Source organism: Staurois parvus, unplaced genomic scaffold (genome assembly GCF_062004578.1).
Source record: "Staurois parvus isolate SC_StPar_1 unplaced genomic scaffold, SC_StPar_1.0 ptg000086l, whole genome shotgun sequence".
Lineage (NCBI taxonomy): Eukaryota > Metazoa > Chordata > Amphibia > Anura > Ranidae > Staurois > Staurois parvus.
Window position 1 is genome coordinate 100,646 of NW_028317882.1, and position 16,182 is coordinate 116,827.

The window sequence follows — 16,182 nt, forward strand, 5'->3', positions numbered from 1 at the left end:
TTGAATGCCAGGCTGACAGAGAAACTGTGGAACGCCAGGCTGAGAGGGAAGCTGATCGTCGGCACGAGCTGGAGATGGTGAGGCTCCAGCCCCAGCAACAGGTGCAGAACCTCGGGTCCCTAGAGCCACTCTGGCCGTGGGCGCCGCCAAGTTTCCAGTGATGGACAAGGATAGTGACATTGACACATACTTACTGTCGGTTGAAAAAACGTGCCGTCAGTACCATGTGCCCCAAACACAATGGGCTCAGTACCTGACACCAGGGTTACGAGGCAAGGCCCTGGACGTGTTTGTTGAATTGCCAGAGGGGCAAGACGATGATTACGAAGTTTTGCCATCATCCGGAAGTACCAGATGACCCCGGAAGTGTACCACAAGCGGTTCAGGTCCATGCAGAAGGGACCTGGGGACACTTACACGGATGTGGTAAGTCGCTTATGCACCACATTCTGACAGTGGACTAAGGGACTGAAAGCTGACTCCTATGAGTCTTTGGAAGATCTTATGATACAAGATCAACTTTTGCACATTTGCTCTGCAGACGTCAGACAGTTTGTCTTGGAGAGGCAGCCAGCATCTACTAAAGCTGCAGCCGATCTGGCAGATACCTTCATCCACACGCGGGTGTCTGACCCTCGCAAAGCTCCTCCAAATGGCTGGAAAGGGGGGAAATCGCCCCTAGCAACCTCTCCTACTTCGGTGAGTCAAGCTTCCCCTCGCCCAACACCTGCAGCGTTTGGAGCCAAGCCATCCCTGCCTGACAACCGCAGATGTTTCGCCTGTGGGAAAGACGGACATCTCAGAACGCAGTGTCCTGAGCAGAAGCAGGCGACATCATCTGGCCAGCCGGCCAGAAACTCTTCTTCTGTGCTGTTTGTTCGCAGGAAGATGCGGGTAACCCGCGCCAACTTGCAGCAAGTCACCGTGGGCAACCGGTCTGTAACTGGTTTCCGGGACACCGGGGCAGAAGTCACCTTGATTCGGCCAGAGCTGATTGAGCCAAAGAACCTCATCCCAGGGAAGTTCCTTACCCTCACAGGAGTTGGGGGGACCCGTTCTCGCATACCCTGTGCAAAGGTATTCCTAGATTGGGGTGCAGGAAGGGGGATGCGGGAGGAGGGGGTCTCGGAGGAAATTCCCACACCTGTTTTGTTGGGTGCTGACCTAGGCACTCTTGTTTTATGCCCCTGCCGAGAATACCCGGAAGGGCCCCCTGGAACTCTCTGGACATGCCAAGGTACTGTGGGCAGATATTGGAGTAATGTCTGGGCCACCTGTGGATGGACAGAGGGAGGGGGCTGGGAATGGAGTGTGGCTACAGGATTCTCCATTAGCTGGAGAACGAGAAGAAATCCCCTTGCCTGGGGAGGTATTGAACTCGTGTCATTGATATTATAAACGTGACTGTTGATAATGGTGATGATGACAATGGGGATAATAATGTCAGCAACGTTGATGGTAATGTCAGTAATGTCATTGATAATGTCAGTAATGTTGATGGGAATGTTGGTAGTGCTAACGATGATTATGATGTTCATAATGAAACAAATGATGCATTTTCAGTGTTGGGGGTCACCCACAGTGCTGTGAAGGGGGCAGAGGTACAATCTCTGGGGGCTGAGCAAAGAGAGGGTATGGATAGGCCTGTCCCTTGCCCAGGCTCAAAAGATTGTGCCTTGATAAGTGCCCAACCGTTGGCCTTGCATAGGACTAGGTAGCCGACTGGGACTTGTAGTTCCACGCATCAGGCAGCACTGAAAATCGATTCCCAAAGGAACTTCAGAGGTCAGTTAGCTGTGAGTTGCCCTGCTAAGAAAGGTACACAACAGCCGGCTGGGACTTGTAGTTCCGCGCATCAGGCAGCACTGAAAAGCGATTCCCAAAGGAACTTCAGAGGTCAGCTAGCTGTGAGTTGCCCTGCTAAGAAGGGTACACGACAGCCGACTGGGACTTGTAGTTACATGCATCAGGCAGCACTGAAAAGCGATTCCCAAAGGACCATCAGAGGCCAGCTAGCTGGGACTTGTAGTTCCACGAGTAAGGCAGCCCTGGAAAGCCATTCATATGGGGATTTCAGTCTTGGGCTAGGTGTGAACTCCACAACACAGGCCTGACAGGACTAATAGCCTATCCACAGGAGGCTGGAAACCTGAAAGCCTGTCATCTGAGCTGACCTGTCATGGTGTGTCAACAGGCAAACAAACATGAGTCCGAGACATTGACAGCACACCTGGATTGGAAATGCGAGGGGTCTCCGGAGCTCAGAGAGGGGGCTGTGGCTCTCAGCCTCAATCCCCTCCCCTTTCCACTCAGGTCCCGAAGCTGCTGGCAATGCCTCTGATAGATGGTGTCTGGATTCAGGAGAACCCGGGGAGAGCTTACCGTGCGGTTCAGGAGTTAGACGGCAAAATGTCCGCCTCCCTCCTGCCTTCCGCCAACGTCCTCTCCCAGGAGGTGCAGGCTGAATGGGCCAAAGAGACCGAGGAAATGGCGCAGTCAGGAATCCAGGGGTCCGCTAGGGTCTGGGCATCCCCGGTAGTCGCGGTCCTCAACTAGGATCAGATGACCAGCCTTTGTGAGGATCTTGGACAACTGAGCACCAGCCCTGTGGTTGTGGCCTACCCAATGCCCGAGAGCCATGAGGTTATAGAGCATCCGGAGGGTGCCCGCTGTTTTACCGTCATGGACCTGAGCAAGGGGTATGGGCCACCCTCTCTAACCCAGCAGGCTTAGGACGAGCCAGCCTTCACTACCCCATGTGGCTTGCCTGAATCCACGGGAGAGCTCGTTGGGGTTAAGAACGCACCAACCACCTCTCCAGAGGTCAGGAATGACCTGCAATGCGGAGTGGAACTGGGTGCAGTTGAACACTTTAGGGGCCTTGAGGTGTTCGGCCCTGTCTGGGAAGAGCAACTTGGGCCCCTGTCATTAGTCAGGAACAAATGGCCGTGCCTAGTCTGACAGTCGAGAATGGTAACTGTCAGAGGGGCATGTCAGTGGTTCAGCTTTGGGAACCACTGGTAGAAAGAGACCCCCAGAGGTCTGGGCATGGGGAGACTGAGGCAGTGGTGGCCTGGTCTGCTTCCCAGGCCAAAAAGCAGGTTACATCAGGGTGCAGCTGGCTGTGGTAAGACGCCTGGGTGCAACTATCATGGCTCAGCTGGATCTGTGACTGACCTAGCAGACAGGAAACTGGAGGAACTTGTGTCCTGGATGCTAGCAGGTAACGAGGACTGTCCATCTTGGATGAAGGTACCTGTGGACACCACTGGGAGGCGAGTTCTAGAATTCGCCTGTCCAGTTCCGGTGCACACAGGCGCCACTACCTTTGGGCCAGATGTAGTCCTAGGCCTGAGGAAGAAGATGGGAGGGGGAAATCTCCTTCTCTACCTCGACAAAAAGCTACATATTAATATGCTAGCAGGTGACACCCCTGAGCCGAAGTGTTTTGTGAACAAGTAGGCACCCCGGCAGTTGCCACAGTATTCGGATAGCCACAGCCGACTGGTGCCCACCCATGACCACCCACTTGGTCGGCACAGCAGTGTTCCCGGGGAGGAAAGATTCCTTTTCAGACGGACCTTGGTTCTCCCGCAGTGCAGCGGTACCAGGTTGACACACGGTGAACCTCTGGGAACTTGTAGTTCCCTCCCATGCAACTACCTGAGGGGGGGTGTCGCAAACGCGCGCTTCAGAGATGGACGCGGTTCAACCATTTTGGCTTCAACCTCCATCTACCTCCCCAGGCAAGGGGATTTCTTCTCGTTCTCCAGCTAATGGAGAATCCTGTAGCCACACTCCATTCCCAGCCCCCTCCCTCTGTCCATCCACAGGTGGCCCAGACATTACTCCAATATCTGCCCACAGTACCTTGGCATGTCCAGAGAGTTCCAGGGGGCCCTTCCGGGTATTCTCGGCAGGGGCATAAAACAAGAGTGCCTAGGTCAGCACCCAACAAAACAGGTGTGGGAATTTCCTCCGAGACCCCCTCCTCCCGCATCCCCCTTCCTGCACCCCAATCTAGGAATACCTTTGCACAGGGTATGCGAGAATGGGTCCCCCCAACTCCTGTGAGGGTAAGGAACTTCCCTGGGATGAGGTTCTTTGGCTAAATCAGCTCTGGCCGAATCAAGGTGACTTCTGCCCCGGTGTCCCGGAAACCAGTTACAGACCGGTTGCCCACAGTGACTTGCTGCAAGTTGGCGCGGGTTACCCGCATCTTCCTGCGAACAAACAGCACAGAAGAAGAGTTTCTGGCCGGCTGGCCAGATGATGTCGCCTGCTTCTGCTCAGGACACTGCGTTCTGAGATGTCCGTCTTTCCCACAGGCGAAACATCTGCGGTTGTCAGGCAGGGATGGCTTGGCTCCAAACGCTGCAGGTGTTGGGCGAGGGGAAGCTTGACTCACCGAAGTAGGAGAGGTTGCTAGGGGCGATTTCCCCCCTTTCCAGCCATTTTGAGGAGCTTTGCGAGGGTCAGACACCCGCGTGTGGACGAAGGTATCTGCCAGATCGGCTGCAGCTTTAGTAGATGCTGGCTGCCTCTCCAAGACAAGCTGTCTGACGTCTGCAGAGCAAATGTGCAAAAGTTGATCTTGTATCATGAGATCTTCCAAAGACTCATAGGAGTCAGCTTTCAGTCCCTTAGTCCACTGTCAGAATGTGGTGCATAAGTGACTTACCACATCCGTGTAAGTGTCCCCAGGTCCCTTCTGCATGGACCTGAACCGCTTGTGGTACACTTCCGGGGTCATCTGGTACTTCTGGATGATGGCAAAACTTCGTAATCATCGTCTTGCCCCTCTGGCAATTCAACAAACACGTCCAGGGCCTTGCCTCGTAACCCTGGTGTCAGGTACTGAGCCCATTATGTTTGGGGCACATGGTACTGACGGCACGTTTTTTCAACCGACAGTAAGTATGTGTCAATGTCACTATCCTTGTCCATCACTGGAAACTTGGCGGCGCCCACGGCCAGAGTGGCTCTAGGGACCCGAGGTTCTGCACCTGTTGCTGGGGCTGGAGCCTCACCATCTCCAGCTCGTGCCGACGATCAGCTTCCCTCTCAGCCTGGCATTCCACAGTTTCTCTGTCAGCCTGGCATTCAAGGAACCGCAGGTATGCCTCAAGATCTGTCTCCATGAGGCGTTTCAGGGCTTCCTGCATCTGAGGAGAGTCTCTGCTGGTTACAGGCTTTCCGGTGCTGGCCCTCTCAGGCGGTGGTGTGACAATACCACTCGGTGATCTTCCAGTGTCAGTCTCTATATGCCCATTCTGCGAGGCTGTCTCTGGGCCACTGGGAATGTGAGTATCGGGAACCCTTTCATGTTCAAGTTCCCCCGAGTTCTGATCTGCTCGGCTATCATACTCCACTAGATCACTAATCAAATCTTCACGATTTTTGTGACCGGCGTCCAATCCTCGTGAGGTACATTCCGCACTCAAATTACTTTTGCTCATTTTCTTGTATTCTGCTGCACCAGGCATGATTGCAAGCAAAGATAGAATAGAAAGTAGAAAAAAGGAAGGAGCTGTTGCCATATGTCTCTCTCTCTCTCTATATATATATATATATATAAAAAATATGCACCGCTGTTTCTAAGGACTGTTTCCACAAAGGTTACAATCCTTCAGTGCAGAGCCAATTTTTTAACACTGCCTGAAGCTCTTAATGCAAGTATGCCACGTACGCTGCCAACAATATGTCATGGTGGCGGTGTCAGACCCCAGACCTTCTCACCAAACACGTGACCGAAGGACTGGCCAATCCAAACCGCAATGTGACGTGCATAACAATGCCACACCCAGCTGCACCCTGCACAACGATTTTCCAGCTAATGGACAACAGATTGATGTGCCATCAGCCTGAGCGATTGTTACTGGTTCAGGTTAATTACGCAATTAACCCCTTCACACTGCCACCACCTCCTTTTTGTACAGAGAAAGAGGAAACTCGCAATATCGCTATACCACTATAATAATTGAAATAATCGTCCGGATAACCCGGCCATTGACACAGGACGGTTATACAGAGAGTTAAAACAAACAGTAGCGTCTCTTTAAAGGCGAGGGGTCTCCGGAGCTCAGAGAGGGGGCTGTGGCTCTCAGCCTCAATCCCCTCCCCTTTCCACTCAGGTCCCGAAGCTGCTGGCAATGCCTCTGATAGATGGTGTCTGGATTCAGGAGAACCCGGGGAGAGCTTACCGTGCGGTTCAGGAGTTAGACGGCAAAATGTCCGCCTCCCTCCTGCCTTCCGCCAATGTCCTCTCCCAGGAGGTGCAGGCTGAATGGGCCAAAGAGACCGAGGAAATGGCGCAGTCAGGAATCCAGGGGTCCGCTAGGGTCTGGGCATCCCCGGTAGTCGCGGTCCTCAACTAGGATCAGATGACCAGCCTTTGTGAGGATCTTGGACAACTGAGCACCAGCCCTGTGGTTGTGGCCTACCCCATGCCCGAGAGCCATGAGGTGATGGAGCATCCGGAGGGTGCCCGCTGTTTTACCGTCATGGACCTGAGCAAGGGGTATGGGCCACCCTCTCTAACCCAGCAGGCTTAGGACGAGCCAGCCTTCACTACCCCATGTGGCTTGCCTGAATCCACGGGAGAGCTCGTTGGGGTTAAGAACGCACCAACCACCTCTCCAGAGGTCAGGAATGACCTGCAATGCGGAGTGGAACTGGGTGCAGTTGAACACTTTAGGGGCCTTGAGGTGTTCGGCCCTGTCTGGGAAGAGCAACTTGGGCCCCTGTCATTAGTCAGGAACAAATGGCCGTGCCTAGTCTGACAGTCGAGAATGGTAACTGTCAGAGGGGCATGTCAGTGGTTCAGCTTTGGGAACCACCGGTAGAAAGAGACCCCCAGAGGTCTGGGCATGGGGAGACTGAGGCAGTGGTGGCCTGGTCTGCTTCCCAGGCCAAAAAGCAGGTTACATCAGGGTGCAGCTGGCTGTGGTAAGACGCCTGGGTGCAACTATCATGGCTCAGCTGGATCTGTGACTGACCTAGCAGACAGGAAACTGGAGGAACTTGTGTCCTGGATGCTAGCAGGTAACGAGGACTGTCCATCTTGGATGAAGGTACCTGTGGACACCACTGGGAGGCGAGTTCTAGAATTCGCCTGTCCAGTTCCGGTGCACACAGGCGCCACTACCTTTGGGCCAGATGTAGTCCTAGGCCTGAGGAAGAAGATGGGAGGGGGAAATCTCCTTCTCTACCTCGACAAAAAGCTACATATTAATATGCTAGCAGGTGACACCCCTGAGCCGAAGTGTTTTGTGAACAAGTGGGCACCCCGGCAGTTGCCACGGTATTCGGATAGCCACAGCCGACTGGTGCCCACCCATGACCACCCACTTGGTCGGCACAGCAGTGTTCCCGGGGAGGAAAGATTCCTTTTCAGACGGACCTTGGTTCTCCCGCAGTGCAGCGGTACCAGGTTGACACACGGTGAAACTCTGGGAACTTGTAGTTCCCTCCCATGCAACTACCTGAGGGGGGGTGTCGCAAACGCGCGCTTCAGAGATGGACGCGGTTCAACCATTTTGGCTTCAACCTCCATCTTGGCGAAGAGATTAACCGTCCTGAAATCTTTTTCCTTCATCCTCCCCCTTCCTCTCTGTTCAACCACCGTGACACCTGGTTGTGGGTCACTGGCAGGCTAGAGCAGCAGGGAGCCCAGAGCTACAAAGCCCCCCTCAGGAGAGCTGAAGTCCCACTGCCCTGAGAACCTGTGTAATTTCACGCCTCGTAAAAAGATAATGGAGCCTTCCCCGGAGTTCAAGGCATTCCCAAGAAGCCCACACCAGATAACATTTTTAAAAGATCAATTTTTCCCCTATGTTTCATATCTTGGAACATGAGAGACTTACATAAAAACCAGACATTCCGTCAGATTGGCTAGGAGCAGACGAACAGTTTGATGGGTCATTCGAATTATCTCGGACCATCAGGGGAGCCGAAACATCGAACTCATGAACCGTGCAACATATAATTTCATAATTCATATCTAGATAATCCTCAGACTTGTCTGCATAATAATATACCCGCGGGTGGAATGTCACAAGTACTTTAACCCTTTCACCTCTCTCTGATATCTCTTTACTGTGCTATGGTTCTCTGTATATTTATATATATATATCTTAGTTACATCTTCTCTGTAAATATTTTATTGCACCTGTTTGACCCTTTTAGTAATAAATCTCTCTTTCTGAAAGTGTTGAACTGTTTCTACAGCCCTTAATTGCAATTTAGGAATCCCTGCCTTTAAAGAGATGCTACTGTTTGTTTTAACTCTCTGTATAACCGTCCTGTGTCAATGACCGGGTTATGCAGACGATTATTTCAATTATTATAGTGGTATCGGAATATTGCGAGTTTCCTCTTTCTCTGTACAAAAAGGAGGTGGTGGCAGTGTGAAGGGGTTAATTGCGTAATTAACCTGACCCAGTAGCAATCACTCAGGCTGACGGCACATCGATCTGTTGTCCATTAGCTGGAAAATCGTTGTGCAGGCTGCAGCTGGTTGTGGCATTGTTACGCACGTCACATCGCGGTTTGGATCGGCCAGTCCTTCGGTCACGAGTTTGGTGAGAAGGTCTGGGGTCTGACACCGCGACCGTGACAGACAGGTGCCGACAGGACTATCACCAGCTCAAATTTAGGCCAATTCAGCAAGAACGATATATGGCTTCCTTTACTTCTGTTTACAACCCTTTTCTACTTTCTTCTTTTGCATTCAAACTTCCTTAATGACCCATTCACTCAGAATTCTCTAACTACCCCTGAATCAGTATATGTTTACCACTACTTAAGGTAGAGAGACTCCCAATCTCCAAGCACAACTCCTCCTGTAGGTGCTATCCCAGCTCATGTTGCTGCATAGATGAGAACAAAGGACGTCCAATTGGCTGCACTCCAAACATTCCACTTTACTGAACCAAGATAAAACCAATACAGACAGTGGAAATACAGTGAGGGACTGGTAAGTAAACGCATTTCACAGTCAAGACAACGCTTATTCATTACCCCTGGATCAATACCTTGCTTTATTGCTTGCTTGCTTCATTCTGGTCCAAATCCTGCCCTGCTTATTCCATTTATAAAAAAACATTTACTAAAAATGTCAGAAATCTACTAATAGCAAAACTGAGAAGCCACTATCATGTCCATTTGTTCTGACTGCACTGTACACTTAATTGCTATACTAGACTCATTTCTCTTTCTATATGAAAAGACTTGTGCTATCTTGGTTTTCCTTATACCTTTATGAAAAAATGTATTGTCTCTTATTGCAAGAATTTGTTACTGACTTCTTCATTTGTAGTTCTGTATCATTTATATCAGATGATACTTGAATATATCTCACACCTTATGTCAGGGGTGCTCAACCTGTGGCCCTGGGAGCCCTCTGATGTGGCCCTCAACCTCAAACCAGGAAAGCACATGCCTGGGGTTGGCAACTCGTTTATCACGATCTGGGCTTGCCAACCCATCACCCCAAAGCATCAGATTGCATTGCACTGTGGCTGTGGAGAGAGATGCATAAGTTGATGCTTCCTCTGTAGCACTGGCTACTGTCCCAGGTGGAGTGATACCAAGTGCACTTCGCCTTGGACCTTTCTAGCAACAGAATAAATGCAAGAGTTTTGGTTCACTTTCAGAAAGTGCACTACACCCTCAAGATATAATGGAAGTCTGTGACAAAGTGCAGCTAACCTGCAGGAAAGCCGCAGGTGCACTGTGCTGCACCCACGGTGTGGGTACACCCAGGACATCAGTGGGCTCAGGAGAGTTAGGGCTCATTTACATTTGCTGTTTGGGGGGTGGTGAAATCCCTATAATTGAGATGTGTTTTACCACCCCACCCCCCAACCAGTGGTGTAGCATCAGGGGTCACAATGTTGACTCCATCCCATGCTCCAGGGGGCCCATACTGCCTCCCTCTCACATTCTGTTCTACACTTGGATAGGGAAGGCAGCGAGCGCAGCATATACAGGAACCATTTTCCTCCTGCAACCACTGAGTCATCTTATCCTCCTCGCCTTCCTGCTGTCATTCAGAGGCAGCAGGACGAAAATGTTCATTATGCTATTCAAATTAAAAAATTTTAAATTCTGAACCTTTTAATTTCATTGTGGCCCAAGACTAGTTACCAAATAACTTAAGTGGCCTGTGCTCTTGAAAAGGTTGAGCACCCCTACCTTATGTTCTAATTTTTCCATATTCCTGCCTAAGTGTGATTTCTAATGCAACTTGAATCTCATGACAAAGAAAATCACATTATATTCAGTGGTGCCCATTCTCATCAAAGTGAGTTGGCATGGTGTAATTTTGAAAAAGTTTCCTGTGCTACTTTGGTTTGATCTACAGTGCGATTTGACCCCACAGAATATGCAAAAATGCAGGCAAGTCGCATCAATAGCTGTTTATCTCCTATCTATTGCTTATATTTCCACCTTTTACTAATGGGTGAATAATAGAATAAATTGAGAATGTATGGTTATCATTGATTTATTCCAAGCATTACATCAGTCATGCATGGTACAGTTGGCTTTTTTTTTATTTTTCTATCAAGGTATGGCCTTTTAAGGCTGGACACACTGTAGATGATCCATTTAAAATCTAAAACAAAAGGGATTCATTCAAACAAATGGATTTCCCCATTCAAAACGTCCCATTCAACAGAAATTGATATCTAAATCAAATTTTGTCAAGTGGGAACGGCCATGCTGAATTTTGATCCCTCTACAGCCATCTTAAGAAACAAGAATTCATTGTAAGGTTTCTGAAGTTTAGTAGACTTTCCAGCAGTAGACTAACACATGTGTAAAGGAACCACGGGAAGCCATATTAAACAAAATGGTTGTTGTTTGTAAAAGGCCTAGCACTATTTTTCGCTTTTAATGATATACACATATTCCTGCTACAGGCATGTTATTATGACTTAATTATTTCTAGCAGATATGAATTAATAGCATTTCCACTGTCAGAATTATTAAAATTGATTGCTTCCCTTCTCTGTAGCAAATTTAGAATTATTAGTATGCTGTGTGAATTCTGAAATTGCAAAGCAGCCTGCTATATATTGAACTTAGCTGTGAACAGCTGCTTGATATAAAATAGGTATGCATGTGCTATATCAGAATCACAGCTGTACTAACTATAGAACTAGGACATGGCTAAGTATGTCCCATTAACAGTTCAAAATATACAGCATTATTGACCCACTTTAATGTTTATTTAGCTGTTTTCTCTTTGTACTGTTCTGTTAAGTATAATTTTGCTCATGTGCTTCATATTGACATAGATCATTTCTAATATTGTCAGAATATAGGAAACATTGATGTGTTACAGGGCCAGATCTAGCCTGTCTGATGTGGGGGTGCAATAAAGAATGTCAGGGGGCAGAGGATGGGAGGTCAGCAGGGCAGTGCGCAGGGGGTCAGCAGGGCAGAGTATAGCGTCAACAGTTTGTAGGGCAGTGTACAGAGGCCATTAGTTTGTAGGGCAGTGTACAGGGGTCAGCAGGGTGGAGGACAGGGGTCACAACTGACAGGGCAGAGGATAGGGGTCACTGTTGGCAGGGCAGAGGACAGGGGTCACTTTTGCCAGGGCGGAGGACAGGGGTCACTGCTGGCAGGGCACTCAGCAGAGCTCCTTCTCCCATCCCTGCACTGCACACAGCCTGGGCACAGGAAGCAGAGCTCCTCCTCTTCTATCCTCACACAGAGGATAGAAGAGGAGGAGATCAGTTCAGTGTCAGGCTAGGGCAGTATAGAGTCAGGCTAGGGCAGTAAAGTATCAGATTAGGGGGGTATAGTGTCAGATTACAGCTGTATAGTGATTTATTATGGCAGCATAGTGTCAGATTAGGGCAGTATAGAGACAGATTAGGGCAGTGTAGCGACAGATTAGAGTATCATAATGTCAGATTAGGACAGCATAGTATCATATTAGGGCAGTATAGTGACAGAACAGGGCAACATAGTGTTAGATTAGGACAGTATATTATCATAGTAGGGCAGTATAGTGTCAGATTAGGGCAACATAGTGACAGATTAGGGTAGTATAGTAACAGATTAGGGAAGTATAGTATCATGTTAGGGCAGTGTAGTGACAAATCATGGCAGCATAGTGTCAGATTAGGGTAGTATAGTGGCAGTACAGTGAGAGGTTAGGGTTGTCAGTGACAGTGTGATAGTGAGAGTGTGCCCAGTCACTTATCACATGCCTCGAGATAAAGGCTCCCGATGTCCACTCCTCCCCTTTCCCCATCGTCAACTTTGGAGCAGCCAGAGTGAAGGTGTCTGTTGGAGGAGGGAGCCACACCCCCAGCCCTGACCACCAACTCCGGCTGCCATGGGAGTGATTGAAGATCTCAATGCTAATTAGAGGACTTAGGAGTGGTACAGGCAGCCTCTCCCGGCCTGCTGGAACTCCTGCTGACCCGATAGTTGATGTAGCTGGGCAACACATTTACAAAGCTGAAAGGAAAGGGAAAGTGCAGCTGTCTGCACAATACGGTTCAGCGGGCAGGCAGAGCATTTGGGGTAGATGAGAGGGGTTGGATTTTGGGGGCACAACTAAAATCTGGGGTGGCATAGCCCACCCCAGCACCCTTCTAGATCTGGCCATGATGTGTGACCTGTTGCTATGTATTACTATACATTTTTACTCTTGTGCTAGATGAAGATCTAAAGCAACTTTCTTGGTGTAGATGTGTGGCCTCTGACATCACTGAAGGGCCCCATGTTGTATTTAGTGAATGTAAAGCAACTGGAAGCTATCAAAGACTGCACATGTTCTATTGTTATTAAATATTGAACACGTGCTTCAGCAGACAGTCATAAAATGAAGACACATCACATGAGACTGCAAGAGATCACTGCTATCACAGACCCTTTACAAATCAATGCTTCCACGTCAGCCCCCTTAAAAATTACTAGTGCCACATTTGTTTCTCAACCAAGATCAATTATAAAAGAGCAGAGGAAAAATATCTAAAAAGAGGAAAGGGATGGGTGTGAATGGAGATATCTCAGGGCCACCTTTGGCTTGGCTTTTGGCTGATTCAGCAGGCCAAAGAATATTTTTCTATTACCGCCCTGAATAAGAACCTAGCTAAAGGAAACACTGATTACTGTCTGCAGGGGCCCAAGGGCCACAGGTTGGGCGCCAAGGATGTAAAACCTCTATGTTTGAGCTAATTTTTAGTATTATCTTATTTTTGCATTTCTGTTGTAAATATAGATACAGTTAAACTACAACATGTTCTTTGCAGGTATTCTCCAATGTGATCCAGGAACTGTACGAGATCAGATGCAGATATTCAGACTGTTTTGCCATGAGTGCCAAAGGGTCTTTCATGATCGTCTTATCAACAGTGAAGATAAGCAGTATTTCCATACAATGATGTCTGAGATGGCCAGTGAGTTTTGTTTTTACTAGTTAATATTGTGTGACAGTAAATCTAAAATGTGCACATAGGTGATTTAGAAGCTGTGTGTTTGGTGCTGAGTAGTTTTGGAACCATTAAAGATTTCAGTTTGTTGTTTCACTGAGTTGTACAGTTTATAGGTCACATTAAAGGTGGAAAAAGTTCTGAAATGATTTATCTTTGTCTCATTTCTTTACATTACAGAAACCTGACATTTTAACAGGGGTGTGTAGACTTTATCTATCCACTGTATTAATGAATTGAGCCTAATGTCTCTGATGCCTTTTCAGCTCTCCTTTTTTCATATCTGAATTCAGAAATACATTTGATTTGGAATCAATTAGTTGTTGTAGCAGTGGTTCTCAAGAACCAGGCTGTGCCCCAAACCTTCCACAGTACATTCCCGACCTCACAGTGGCCTGCAGTGCCCTTCAACCTCCCACAGTGCCCCCTCCTAGCTTTTGGCAGGCCTCCAGCCTTGCATAGTGCCCCCAACCTCCAGCAGTGTCCCATGGTAACTCCCCAACCTCCTATAGTGCACTCCAAGCCTTTTAGTACCTCAAGTTTCCCACAGTAACCCTGAAAGCCTCCAGCCTTATGGAGTGACCGTGAGCCCCCTACAGAGACCCCAACCTCCACAGTTGCCACCAGCTCCCTCCAGAAACTTCATCCCCTACAAGACCCTCAAGTCTGTTGAAAAGTCTCCTAACCCTCTCTAGAACTCCCATCTCCCACAGTGACTCCCAATCCTATCAAGAGCCATCCAGCATTTCAAAACATATTTTATATTCCCAAACTTTTAATGTGCAAATATAAACTTTTTTTTGTTAATGTTGGGGCAAAGAAGGTTTTGGAAGACTTTAACAGGCTCTGGTCTCCACAAGCTTGAAAACTACTGCTGTAGAATATACAGGCAGTTCTTTGTTCAGGAACTTTGATTATTAAGACCAAAGATATTCAAAAACAATGTTGTCTAATAGATCCACCCATCATTATTTCTTCATTTACTTTTTCCAGGTAAACACTTTGGAGTTCAGATTGAGCCAGAATACTTTGTTACAAAGCCCGTCATTTTTGGTGATTTTATTAAGGTAAATATAAAGAGCAATCACTTTTGTAAAAATTTTCCAGCCAAACACAATGTACTGCAGCCACCAAAAATCATCTATCCTGGCACACTGCATATGTGTACAGAGAGGCCCTGCAGTGACAGAATGACAGGCTTTTAGGTCATGTGATTCTGATACCATGACAGAAATGTCATCTATGCCAAGCTATTAATCACATGTGTCTAGTGGGACCGGATCACCCAGAAATGTATGTCAGCTATAAGAGCAATTTATTTTTTTCTCTGATGCTCACAGACTGAAACTGTGCTAAACTGAGCACATCAAGTTTAAAAATGCCAGATCAAGGTATCTTACTGAAATGTGGCCTTTTTGGGCAAAACATAAATGTGTACTTATTTATAAATGCAATAAATATGAAATACTTAATTGAAATTGGATGGAAATTGGATGTTAGTTAATTAAAACAATATTACTTTCCAAATGTAGACAGTTTGGGACTCGTTTGTCAAAGTTTTGAACTGAACTTGTAACCAACAGCTGTAATCTCAAGAACATTGATAAATTGAGTCCTTGGGGGCACAAGTATAAAATGACATTTTCACTTTCTCAGTAAAAATAACAATTTTATACTTTTCGGATTGTGTACCTTCAACTTTGCCCATAGACTAGTTAAGGCACAACATGTTGACTAGTTCATCCCCTGCTTTAGCAGAGCAAAATTACTAGGTGTTCTAGTCATGCAATACTTCATCCTTGTGATGCTTTTACAGTAAATACCTTCTCCTACAATGGCTCGTATTTGATACATTAGATATTCATATAGGCTCTAAACTGGGGAAGGCGAGCTTATTTCTGGATACTAGGCATTGCTAAACATTATGGCACATATCTCTGTGTATTGCGCAGTTAATGATGATAAAGATGAGTAGACTGATATGGAGCAATCAGATATTAACTGTGTTTCTCTGATGTGTACTAATTTATCCAGTAAATCAGCTCACTTCCTACATGCAGGGCATACTACAGTCCCCCCATAGCCACCTGTTCTTTCTTTCAAAGCATGGTTCCCTATCTATTCCTGCTAACCGTTAGTCAACAAATGAATAGGTGAAGAGGTTAGCATGACTCATACTGATGATTTGATGCATGAATTTAACAATGCACAATGACATCCTTCCACGCATTCCCTTATTTGAACTTTACTAAGCCAAGATCTCAGAATCCCAATTAAGGGCATCAGTGTTATGGTGATATACCACATCAATACAGGTGTGTGCCACATGTTTAATATAAGTCCAATTTACTGAGAATAGATGGGTAACTGCATTCTTTGATAGGGTTAGAGAATGGTGAAACAGTGCCCTGGAATAAAGCATATGGTATAGAGGGATACTAGTAAGGGAAACAAAAGATCCTTTTACTAGTTCACTTGCGGTGGATATTAAAACTTACAAAGTGAATTGCAGGTTTGGAATCGCTATAACTCTTTCAGTATCTGTAAATCAAGCTAGAAAAATGTTACTTTGGTTATTTTATAATATGTCAAAATGCCAGATCAAATAACCTCATTTATGATAAAACTTGTATGAATGTGAACATACATGGCAGATATTACACAGCTGAGCTGATGCATAATGACAAAGCATGGCATTCTCTTGAGCTAATTTTTTGCTAATGCT

The 16,182-nt window shown here is 47.3% G+C and overlaps 1 protein-coding gene across 1 annotated transcript in view; it reads left to right on the forward strand.

The window, feature by feature from the left end:
- The window catches only part of DNAH6 (dynein axonemal heavy chain 6), a gene marked incomplete at its 5' end in the record, with an annotated part of 237,814 nt that overhangs the window by 79,096 nt on the left and 142,536 nt on the right, over nucleotides 1–16,182 (forward strand). The window contains 2 exons of the mRNA XM_089670117.1: nucleotides 13,278–13,424; nucleotides 14,451–14,524. Of these exons, the coding sequence (XP_089526243.1) occupies nucleotides 13,278–13,424; nucleotides 14,451–14,524 (221 nt within the window). The remainder of the gene's footprint in view (nucleotides 1–13,277; nucleotides 13,425–14,450; nucleotides 14,525–16,182) is intronic.